This window comes from Athene noctua, chromosome 1 (assembly GCF_965140245.1).
Source record: "Athene noctua chromosome 1, bAthNoc1.hap1.1, whole genome shotgun sequence".
NCBI lineage: Eukaryota > Metazoa > Chordata > Aves > Strigiformes > Strigidae > Athene > Athene noctua.
Window position 1 is genome coordinate 241,817,594 of NC_134037.1, and position 12,668 is coordinate 241,830,261.

Below are 12,668 nucleotides of genomic sequence, written 5' to 3' on the forward strand. Positions count from 1 at the left end.
GTGCCTGGAAAGATTAAATTTAACCTTCCATTTTCTTGCTTTTGTTGGTTGGGAAGGAGAAGAATAGGGATTAAATTTAGTAAACATAAAGACACCATGAAGGTTATAGGAACCAAAGAGCTCAACATGCAAATGAAGAAACATGGGGTTCTATCCCCCATAATTATAACTCAAGTATCGTATAGCTGTAGAGATGGTTTAAATTTTTTAAGTAGAGTCTGAAAAATGAGTTAACAGAAGATAAATTGCAAGCACAATGAAATCAGTGGGACCATGACCACTCATTTCAGAAGCATTTAGATCAGTCGAAGGCCAGCCTTACAAAAGCCTTTAGGTACCTTATACATTCGTTAATGTACACTTAGTAGACATAAATAGAAATAAGTTCTCTTCAGTGTAGTAAATAAACAAAGGTATTCTTTAGAAATGCTAAAACCATGTGTTTGTGACCAATAGTGAGGGATAAATTGACAGTGCCTCAATAATACTCGGAAGGTTATTTCTATAGAAAATCCCTTTTCCATTTATGCACGGAAATATCACAGAAAATTTAGTATCTCTGCACAACAATAAGAGTAGATTTGGAGTAATATACTCTCACTCCAGGTAATTCTCTGAGGTGTCTTTTATTTCACTATATCTATCTGTTCTCTTTCTACATATATATTAAAAAAAAAAAAAAAAAAAAAAAAAAAGAGTGATCCTGTGCCCTTAAACATGTAATAGCAACAACTCTTCGTTTTGAAGGAGAGATGATTGCATGGTTGTAACAAAGAAAACCTAAGTCTATTCAGCTCATGCATTGGTATGATAAAGTCTGCCATACTCACAGGCAGTTTAATGAACCTCGGACACAACCAATCTTCACTAAACAATAGTAGGTCTCAGATTTTAGTGTGTTAACAAGAGATGCAAAGTCAACAAGTTTAAATCTTCCCTGAAACAGTGCTTTTGCGTTCATAAATACCTGGTGAATGGAGCTTGGTGGCTGTTACCGCTGATCTCTTAGGGGATGAGACAGCTGGTCTGTTAGCATCCTGATCTTTTTGTACTTCTTTCTTCAGACCTATTTTAGGAAAAAAATAAAGGTAGAAATAAAACCATTTTATAATTATTTGCAATTATGCAGAACTATGTCACTAAGATACATACCAGAATGGTAAAACGTTTCACCAATACACATCCTAGGCTTTGCACAGAATGATACTACATGGTACTACTGTGTTGGATGCCAGCCTGCCACTTCTGCAAGCATGATTTTGTGCATGTGGCTGAGCTGAAATGCACAGCACTAAAGAAAGTCAGAAGGCGGCCTTGCATACTATCCTGGTTCTTCAGCCATCTGCACAGTGACAAATGCCATTAAGGCACAAACAGCTACACGGGGAGCTCATTCTATCTATTCTGAGCTCAGTGTTCTGTCTCTTTACCTTGCCATGCATCCTCATCCTGGGCTGAAAGAGAAGCTGAGTAGGACTGCACAAAGCTGACTTAAGTTATCTGCAGGGCCCTGCTCTATCAACTTTTTCCCCAGGTTAGGAAACTGCTTTCCCAAGAGGGTCTCATACAGGCAAGAGGCAGGTTTCTGCAGAACCAGAAGCGGGTAGGATGTGTCAGAGCTGTGCTGGATGTGACGCCCCAGACCGGAAAGCAGGTCTCTGCCTGTACAGTAAGTCAGGCAGGGCCAGAGAGGTGCAGCACATTCAGTGCACAAACCTACACCACACTGTGCCAGTGCAGGACACAACAGGGCCATACCATTGCGTTGTTGTCCATCATGCCCAGCTATGACCCAGGCATGTGCCAGTCTGCCTCCTCTCCTCTCCTCTCCTCTCCTCTCCTCTCCTCTCCTCTCCTCTCCTCTCCTCTCCTCTCCTCTCCTCTCCTCTCCTCTCCTCTCCTCTCCTCTCCTCTCCTCTCCTCTCCTCTCCTCTCCTCTCCTCTCCTCTCCTCTCCTCTCCTCTCCTCTCCTCTCCTCTCCTCTCCTCTCCTCTCCTCTCCTCTCCGTGTTTATAGCTCCCCACATTACTCCTTGACCTCTGCATTTATCCTTTCTTCTGCAGCTGCTAATTCTTCCCACTGACAGCACCATGCCCCAGAGTTCTTGGGTTATGATCTCCAGAAACTATGTGCTAGCTTTTCCTCTTTAATTTTTCAGTGGGAGGCAACTCAGTGTCTGCTATTACACCTCCCACCACTGGAGCTCTCTGATTACAGGCTCAGGATAGTCTGTCAGTTGTCCAAACTCTGCAGTCACCAACTGCTCCTTGTATGAGGGAGCTAGATACAACTTCATCTGAAAGCCAGAGTGACCACCCAAGATCAGCTCCCCCCTCCTGCCCACCCACAAATCCCATCAAAATAGCTGTGGGGACCACGCTGAATGCAGTAACAAGAAAGCTCTGCCCTGCTGGTTTGCCCATGGCGTGACAGTCACAGCCACAGGATTTCATGCAGAAAACATTCACCAAGGAAGTAAGAATGAAGAGCAAGAAAAAGAAAACCCCTGAGACATAAATGTATTTTCCTATTTGCTTTCCTTTTTTACTGTCAGTGTTTGTTGGGGGTTGTATTTTAGTCTGCAGGACTGTGTCACAGCCCTTGGATACACAGGAAAAAAGATAGCTTTAAGACAAACCACTCATCATAAAGGAAAAACAATGTTTGATTTATTAATTTTCAATTCTTTCATGAGAATTTTTATGCATGTCTTGTAGGAAAATGTCCTACAGAATCTGAACTATCTGAAGCAGGAAAATAAAACCATATTTTCTTGGTAATGCTTAAAGATAGTGGCAATCCAAAAGCTAACACTATCTTCCATTTTGTTTAATGCAAATATGATGTGGCTATTTCAATAGTGGAGAAAAGTGATCATTTTATATGGGGATTATAACCTTCGGGGACGCTTACTGGATGACTAGTTTTCCACTCTCTCCAAAGCCACAGCTAGTCACAACTGCAGTATCAGGCTGATTTTTGATGCATCATTTACCCTTCCACTTCTGTCTGCATCAGGACTTGGAAGCAGCGAACTGTGGAAGCAGCATTTGCCACGCACCAGAGGCCGAGCTTCGTATTTCTAGCACTGTCTCTCAGCATTTGCTTGCAGAGCACTTCTGCAAAGAGCACATGCACACACACAAGCCCTGTGGCCAACTATTTGTGGGTGGATGGCACAGGAGAAGTTCTAAGACCCTCTTTGACTCCCTCCTACTGTTCATAGGCAAATCACACCATCAGCCATCACGGGCTGGTAAAGACTGAACTCTTCTTCATACCTTTACTTTGGTCCATCTCCATTTTCTCTGCTGGTTGGAAACTGGACATGTTGAGGCTATGTTTTTCATTTGTGGTCAATACTTTTCACAGTGAAGTGACTGAGGATATAAATTTCCTGTGTCTGCCACCAACTATACTGTACTTTATTACAGAGCAGGACATAAAATAAGTTTATGGCGCCATTTCATTACTAAGGACCAAGTGAAAGCAATGTGAGATGGGAGCTGTGAGACAAACCCAGAACTTGTTTTATAAGCTATAGTTTATATGGTTACAGATTTGAGAATTTCTTTTTCATGGCAATGAGGCCTTGTTTCTTCTGTGGTTTTCAAAATAAAAATATGATGCCCAAGTGGGCCATATACCAAGCTCCTCAGTAAATTTCATCAAACACAGACAATGGTAGGGAATGCGTGCTTTCCTTATGCTTTCAGCACTAACAAGGGGCATATAAATACTTAACTATTTTTGGTTTTGAGACACTTTCAATGAGGAACACCTGGGAAATTAGTTCAGCCTCTTAACCTTAAGCAGAAAACAAGGAACAATTCCCCAATTAGAGCTCAGTTGAAAGAAAAGAGAGCAAAGAAGCAAAGAAGCCCAGGAAGCACCATTGTTCTGCAGAGGGCAAGGTGAGGTCTGTGGAGAGCAGTGAGTGTCACACACGGGTGCAGATGCTTGTGCATGTCAGGGACAGCTGCATGGGAAACATCGGCTCCAGAAGGTGGGAGATCGGCAGAGCCTGACACAGGTTGTGAAAAAGGTGCAAATAGCTGCCCTGGCAAGGACAGAAGAGTAGGAAACAAGGATGACTGCCTTCCTTCAGTTTACAAGATTAGGAGAGCTCCTAAGGTCTGGTAGGGACAGCAGTGCAGCAACTGGGGAAGTGAGGAGGGGTTGTGTAGCAAGGGAAGAGCCAGTGCACAGCCCAGCCCTGCTGGGAAGGAACTGGGGAGAGGGGCACATGGAGCTAGCGACTTTTTAACTTCCTCTTCATAAGTAGAAGGGTCCTGGTGGCCTCTCCGTGGCCATCCTTAGTGAAGAGGGATTTAGGAAGAACACAACAGGCAAAAGAAAGGACAGTCCACAGGAGCAAACAGTTATCGCTCTGCTAAGCTCATCACCCACAGTGAAATCTTAGGGGAAGAGCCGTCTCTGGCATCAGACCTCAAATAAGAACTTGTGCTGAATGTTTTTCTAAAAATAGGGTTTCTTCTTTCTCTTCTCTTTTGAAACAATAGCTGTTAGTTGGTTAAAAGAGAAACATTTAGAAAACATGTTGATATCAAGAGAAATCTCTGCAGGGAAAACTAATTTTTAAATGGCAAGAGTTTGGGTTCTGAATTTGTCATTTCACAGAAATCTAGATTTTCAAGTTTAAAAAAATCTGCAGGAGAGTGTTGGCATGATGATCAGCATAATGCTGTACTGGAGGGTATGGCACAGCAGGAGGTTATACTGTTTGATCTTTTCTACCTCAGAGTGTACTAGGAGTAACTCAAAGTTTATAATGTACATAAAAAGTTTGATGCTCCACTGTAACTCAGGAAACAAGACAAACATTTCAGTCATTATTATGGGCCTGAACCTGTGTAAAACCTCAAATAATACTTTGACTGTCATATGTATTTTGAAATGTCAAAAGGTGTTGTGTGTGCAATCATAAAATATTAAAAATATGTAGAATACAATTATAAAAGGAAATTAAGCACCACAAGTGTGTATTTCTTGAACTTGTGCACTGTTTTAATTTTGTTCTAAATTTTTTTTAAAAACCTTATATTAACTCTGACCTGGAATAAAATTTACTTCCAAACTCTTAGAATTATTGCCCACAAGCTGGAAATATGGCACTCCAATTAGGTCTGTGGTAAATGTCCATACGTTAGCTTTATTCCTGCTGGCTGTGTGTGGTGGGTTTGTGTGTGTGGTGGGGTTTTGGTAGCAGGGGAGGGGTTTTGGGACTAGTGTCCCCCTGTAAGAACCTTCTTGAAGCTCCCCCAGCTCGAAGTCAGATCTGCGGCTTGCCAAGGCCAAGCCAATTAGAGATGGTGGCTGCGCCTCTGCAACAATGTATTTAAGAAGAGGAACCTAGGAGGAGGAGGAGTGGTGAGAAGGAGCTGTGAGGGAGATACATGAACACTGAGGTCAGTGGAAGAAAGGAGGAGGAGCGGTGAGGGAGGTTCCCTGGAGCAGAGACTCCCCCGCAGCCTGTGGTGAGAAAGCAGGCTCTGCCCCTGCAGCCCATGGAGGTCCATGGTGGAGCAGATGGCCACCTGCAGGTGGAGGACCCCACACCAGAGCAGGTGACTGGGCCCAAAGGAGGCCATGACTGAGGGAAGCCCGTGCTGGAGCAGTTCATTGCTGGGAGGATTGGCACCCGTGGGAGGGCCCCACACTGGAGCAGTTTGTGAAGAGCTGCAGCCTGTGGGAAGGACTCATGTCAGAGAAAGTTCATGAAGAACTGTCTTCCATGAGATGGACCCTACACTGGAGCAGGGGAAGAGTGTGAAGTGTTCCCCTCTGAGGAGGAAAGAGCATCACAGACGACGTGTGATGAACAGACTGCAACCCCATCCTTGTGCCCCCTGTGCCACCAGGGGAGAGAAGGGAGAGAAATCAGGAGCAAAGCTGAGCCCAGGAAGGAGGGAGGGGTGGGGGGAAGGTCTTTTTAAGATGTGCTTGTATTTCTCACTGTCCTACTCTGTTTGATTGGAAAATTAAGTGGTGGTGGTGTTTAAACTAAATTCATGTTCTTTTTCTTCCCCTAACGAGTCTGTCTTTTGCGCATGCCCATAATGGGTGAGTCATCCTTTCCTGTCCTGAGCTTTTTGTTTTACTTTCTCTTCCCCATTCCTGAGGTAAAAAGGAGTGAACAAGTGGCTGTGTGGTGCTCAGTTGCCCTCTGGGCTTAAATCAGGACGCTGAGTAATCAAGGTTCTTACCCTCCCAGTAAAAGGTCCCTGGCAGAGCAGGAACCTTCACTAACTTCCAGGAACACCTTCCAAGGCTCTGTCGACCCCCTTCACTACAGGAACTCATGGAGTATGAATTTGCCTTTCCAGTAGCCAGGAATTAAAGCCACAAACTACTAATTTTTATATGAATTTACATTCCATTTAAGGTTACAAATCTCCCAATGTTTTCTCTCTCTTGAAATCTATACTTGTATACAGGAAAGGATATTTCAGGCCATAAGACAACTATGAGCATAAATACTTGCTCATGTTTTCTACTAGTGTGGTTACAGCATTTGCTTTTGAAAAATACATCCAAATGCACAGTTCTGTAAAGGTATTTACATTTCCTAATTAACATACACAGCCTGCTTCAAACCAAACAGAAGAAGAAAAAGCAAAATCAGTAGAAATACAGGCAAAACACTCCAGACATGTTAAATCATTCAGCAATCAGTTGGAAAAACAGCAAACTGTGCTGGTTTTGGCTGAGATAGAGTTAATTTTCTTCATAGTAGCTAGTATAGGGCTGTATTTTGGATTTGTATTGAAAACAGTGTTGATAATACAGAGATACTTTTGTTATTGCTGAGCAGTGCTTACACAGAGTCAAGGCCTTTTCTGCTTCTCACACCACCCCGCCAGGAAGTTGGCTGCAGGTGCACAAGCAGTTGGGTGGGGACATAGCCAGGACAGCTGACCCCAGCTGACCAAATGGCATACCATATGGTCTCATGCTCAGCATATAAAACTGGTGGAAAAAGGAAGAGATGGTGGGACGTTTGGAGTGATGGTGCTTATTTTCCCAAGTAACCATTACAAGTGATGGAGCCCTGCTTTGCTGGAGATGGCTGAACACCTGCCTGCCGATGGGAAGTGATGAATGAATTCCTGGTTTGGCTTTGCTTGCATGCACAGCTTTTTCTTTACCTATTAAACTATCTTTATCCCAACCCACGAGTTTTCTCACTTTTATTCTTCCTATTCTCTCCCCTGTCCTGCCCATGGGGGGAGTGAGTGTGTGGCTGTGTGGGGCTTAGTTGCTAGCTGGGGTTAAACCATGACATGAACAAAGCCACTTTTCCATTCCTCCATCATTGCTGAATGTTAGCCTGGGAACCAGAGCTAAATACACCTTATCTGAGACATCTTCTAAGAGCTGCTGCATAATCAGCGCTTGTATTTGCCTGTACCTTTCTGGGTCTTTAAAAGCCGGTATGGTGGGATAGGCTTCAATTTGCTTTCACGCTTTGGACTGAAAACATGTTAACAAATTACGTGTTGAGTATTTATTCCAAAACAAATCCTAACATGCTGTAGACATCATTAACAATTCAATGGGACTGGTTGCATTCAGTAGGATTCCAGCTGTTCTCAGGCTTATTTTATAAAGTAACTAATGCAGTCTGAAAGCTTAAAAAACCCAAGGAAGTGTTTTCAGGGGCTCACAGACACAGAGAGCCACTTTGAGCTTTCTTCTGCCTTTCCCCCTGATACCAACAACCAGTCATGTCCTTAGTGAATAATGACATGTCCATGCACACATTGTTTGAGACAGACTGAGCAAAGCTGGAAATATGATGGATTCTGTAGAATAAGAGCAGTCTGATTCTCTCTAGAGACTCTGTTTCCTGTGATCTATGAGACACTGAAAGACTGTGAATAAATGTAGAAAAAGACTATGTATTTGTTGAAGTAGAACTGCTAATACTTGTGCTTTTCCCTTTGTGTTTGTTTCAAATTTAAAGTCAATCTGTTAAGAAAAAAAAGGACAAGGACTATTTCATTGACTCATCTGAAAGTGATTGTTTTCTTTCTATATTAAAAAGAAAAGTCTCTTTATCTGGTATTAAAAAGAAAAAAGGAAAAATTAAACCTGAAAAAATGAACCATTCTTTGGACTGAATAGAAAATCTCAGGGTAACTCAGAACATCCAACATTAGTTGCAGAGTTAAAACAGCTACTCCTCTTCCCGTCATTTTACATGGTCCCATGGCATTTTATTGTTGCTTCCTTACACAGTTGGCATGTTTCAGAGTGATTCCCAGGACAGAGGTTGGAAAACTTGGAGTTGAACGTCTCACTTTCACCTGCAGTGTAGTGCTGCATATCCCTATGTTCAGTACAGGAACAACATGAATGTAACCCACCGTGTATTCACTATTCAGCTTTTAAAGGAAAGTGTTTGCAAAGGGGAACAAAGTGGCAGCAGACTCTTCTCCCTTCATCCCTGCAAGAGAACTGGTGCTTGCTTTTCCCCCCTCAGATGACCTTAGCTCATCTCTCTCCCTCCTGCTGAGGTTGTGTTGTCTGGATTTTGCAGAAGCTGATTAAAAGAAGCACATTTTACACTGAGCTTGCTGGTGAGAGCCGTGATAACACTGGCCTCCTATTTTTCATCTTGACTGATTATATTTAACAACCTGCCCTGTTACATATGATTTACTGGTACTTGTAAAAGCACAGGAATTGACTGGGTTAGCTTTTTGAACAATGCTTTTGATTGTCTTTAGTTTAATGGGCCAAGTAGAAACAAGCTGCTCAAATGAATTCCTTATTGCCACTGTCATTGCACTGAAATTAGATTTCTTATGGGGAATAACAGTCAGTTATTTGTCTGTGAGCTAAACATTACATAAGAACAATAACCAAGCTGAAATAGGTATGCCGTAACGCACACATCCCAAACCCCACAAAGAGGCATAAAAATATAAAATCATTCAGCTCCCTAATTTCATAGACCTTTGGGTGGCAAGTCCAGTCTGGTGGACAGACCTGAGGTCTGGAACCAGCAGCAATCTGATGCTCAGGGTTTGGATCAGGACTGCAGTCACAAACAAGGGAGCCCAGTATCCTGAAGGTGAACAAAAGTTTCAAAAGACAGCAGAGTTCAGAGATACCAAGCTGGATTTTCTGTGGGTTTCTATGTTCTGAGATAAGGATGTAGCTGAACAAGACCCAACAGGGATGAGACCATACAGGAAGCTGTATTACATGAAGTGAATAAAAACTATGCAGAGCTGGTCAGATGTAAGCCACTTCTCAAATTCTTAGATGCAGTGATTGAGCCATACTTTCTTTTCTTCCTGAATTGCATGCAAGTCCTGTTGCCTTTGTGGGAGCCATGCACTTACGTCCCCAGCGCAGACCTACCCTTTAGCTAGACGTTCCTGCTCATTACTTACTCCTGAATGTGCAAAAGATGCCATAGCGCTACAGAACACACTAGTTGCTGTGCCTATGGTGGCACATTTATTCAACTGTGGGCCTAAGGTGTTCATAGCACACAGAACTGCACAATCAGCTTTATCAGAAGGACCTCTGAAGTCCTCTGGTCCAGCCTCCTGCTCAGAGTGGGTTGCACTAGAGCAGATTGCACAGGGCTTTGTCCAAGTAAGTTACAGGTATCTCTAATGATGGAGGATTCATCACCTCTCTAGACATTCTGCTCCGATGTTTGAGACAATCTTCACATGTGGTCAAACAATGAGAATTTCTTGTGTTCCAACTTGTGTTTAGTGTCTCTTTCCCTGTCACTGTGCACCTCTGAGAAGTGTATGGCTTTGTTCTCTCTGTATCTTCCCATTAGATAACTGAAGAGTGCAATAAGATCTCCCTTTGCTTTCTCTGAACAACCCCAGCTCTCCCAGACTCTCCTCCTGACCTGTCCTGTTGCACATCCCAGTCCCTTGACCATCTTGGTGGCTCTCTGCTGCTCTTATTCCAATATGTCACACTGTTCTTGTCCTGAGATTCTCCACAGTGGCCACACAAGCGCTGAATAAAGGGGTAGGACCACTGATGCTGCAGGCCATACTCTTGCTAATGTACCCTTGTATACAGCTAGTCTTTCTTGCTGCAAGGACACATTGTAGGCTCAGGTTCAACTTGCTGTCTAGCAGGACTCCCACAAAGGGCCTTTCAGCAGAGCTGTTTCCCAGCCAGCTGGCCCCAGCCTCTCCTGTTGCGTACTCTTATTCCCCCAAGGGGCAAGACTTTGTATTTGCCTTTTTGAACTTCATCAGGTTCCTGCAGGTCCATTTCTCCATCCTGGTGATGAACTGCAGCCATATTGGCCTCCAGCATGTTGACCAATTCCCTCTGCTTTGCAATCATCTGTGAGCTTGCTGCGGGAGTGCTCTATCCCACTTTTCAGGTTTTTAATGAAGACGGTAAGCAGAATTTGACCAGTATCAATCCCTAATGGATGCCAAAGTCTACCAGCTGGACTTTGTACCTCTGAATCACAACACCCTGAGCCTGATGGTCTGGCCATTTTTCCACCTACCTCATTGTCTGTCCATCCAAGGTCTGCAGCAATCTGAGATACCCTAGGACTTTTTCCTAGACAATCACAGAAGAACCTGGATATGAGAAGGGAATTGCAGGAAGAGGTTTCAGGCCACATTCATGCTGTTGAGTTGCTGCCAGCATGATTTTATGCAGAGAATATGTCACTCCCAGGCTTGATCTGTGCAAGCCCCTTCCAGAATGGGAAGCCTGGAGCAGACAAAACCAACACTCCTGGCCAGGAAACAACCTAGGTCTAAGGTAATTTAAATATCATCAATGGATTGCAGTGCTGGGTGAAGGCACTATACTGCTTTTGTATCTAAGCAGGTATGCCTGCATGGTGCTGTACTTTGTGACTCTTCAGAACTGTCAGCACCTGCTCAGGAATTGCTAAATTGACTGTCTGAATCCCCTTTCCACTGCACAGCACAGACACAATCCTCTTGGATTGCTAACTGCTGTGGTGTGTTATGCTGACGGGTTTTTTATGCACCCTGAAGGGCTCACCTGATACACCACTAATTAATTGCACCATGTCAAACTGAAAGGTTTTGTCCAAATTATGACAGAATCAGAGCCTGGTTTGATTTAGGATCTGAGTTGTCCCATGGTGAACATTAAGAGGTTTTTAAAATAAATCCCCTGTGAGGGTGGAAAGTTGTTAATCTGCTATCTCTGAACATTGCCTTTTGTAGATACTCCCATGTTTTCAGAGAAATTTAAAACAGAAAAATCATTATATGTGTGCCTCAAACATTATATATTTTTATCAACATCTGTGGAAAGAGGAAATTTATATGTCTTTTCAGAGGTGGATCTTAGCTGCAAAGTGGAGAGCTGCTTTCATCTTCAAATAAACATGAAACAATAATAGAAATGGTAAATATTAGTCAGATTATCACTGTATTTCTCAAAGCAGGTAATATGTTTAAGTGAAATTAAAGGACCTGTCTCACTTTTTCTAGTCAAGTATGCTTTTTTTCATTTTTTATATGTTGACAGGCATGTAAATATTAAAGGGATCTAATAACACACAAAAAAAGGGCTGTGGAACACCCTGAGAGCTAATTAAGTGCACTCTTGTCATAGACTAGTCGAAAGGCAATTGGTTCGTGTCCTCAAAACAATTTGCATGACAATGATCTTCCACCGCCATTTGTCCCATGCCAGAATTTTTTTTGATCATCTGAATCACTGCACAGTAGCAGCCATAGGAGTCCATTTTCATTAATTAAATATATTTTATTCCCTGTAGTTCAATTCATTTGACAAGCACTTTTAGTGAAATATCAGGAGTATAATCTCTTTTGAGCAGTTGTATTTATTTATTTATTTTTTAAATGAGAATTTATAGTACAGGTGGTCTTCTCAGGTAACATCTAACACATGAAATCTTTCGCGTGACTTTGTTGGTTATTTTCAACTCATTAATATAGGTAGATATGCTCTTTTGTGAATTAATTTACTATTCATACATACTTAAAATGATGTATATCTTAAATATAAATGTAATTCTTACATTGCTTGATATTGCACAAATATACTATTAATATATTAAATATAAACAATAGAAAATGTTTATATTGAAATGACTGCCATCCTCTTTCTGAAATACTTTCTCGCCCTTTCACTTTCATAAATATGTTGTATACAATACATGTAGTATCTGTGCACTTTAGCTGTAACCGTGGAGTTTTCTAAGCACTTTTGTTTAGTAATCACAATGTCCTGCACAGGAGTCTGGGCAGATGCAGTATGTGTTTATAAACACATATGCAACATCAAGCCCTATAGCAATTACCGCTGGGTGATTCCTAGCAGTATTATACCTAGAGTATCCACAGATCATTCTCCAAATACACAGAACATATAGAATGAATCATTGTGGTTTCCCCACTTTTCAAAAGCTTTACTATATGTCTGACCAGTAATGCTGCTCATGGGTCAGCCTGGCATTCTGACTTTGAATGAAGCTGGTGACTTCTTCCTCAAATGCAAAATTCACCCCTAAGGTCATGTTATTGATTCACTTTTTCTGATGGGAAAATATGGCTTGCTTTCAAGATAGTGTTGGCTTGTGTTGCAAGTCCTTTCTGATGGACACAGGGACTTCCCCCCATCCACAAGGAGGGGTA

The 12,668-nt window shown here is 42.4% G+C and overlaps 1 protein-coding gene across 1 annotated transcript in view; it reads right to left on the bottom strand.

Annotated features, from left to right (window-relative positions):
- MTUS2 (microtubule associated scaffold protein 2) overlaps positions 1-12,668 on the bottom strand; it is a 320,319-nt gene that overhangs the window by 69,665 nt on the left and 237,986 nt on the right. Inside the window, exon 8 of the mRNA XM_074901374.1 lies at positions 968-1,066. Within this exon, the coding sequence (XP_074757475.1) occupies positions 968-1,066 (99 nt within the window). The remainder of the gene's footprint in view (positions 1-967; positions 1,067-12,668) is intronic.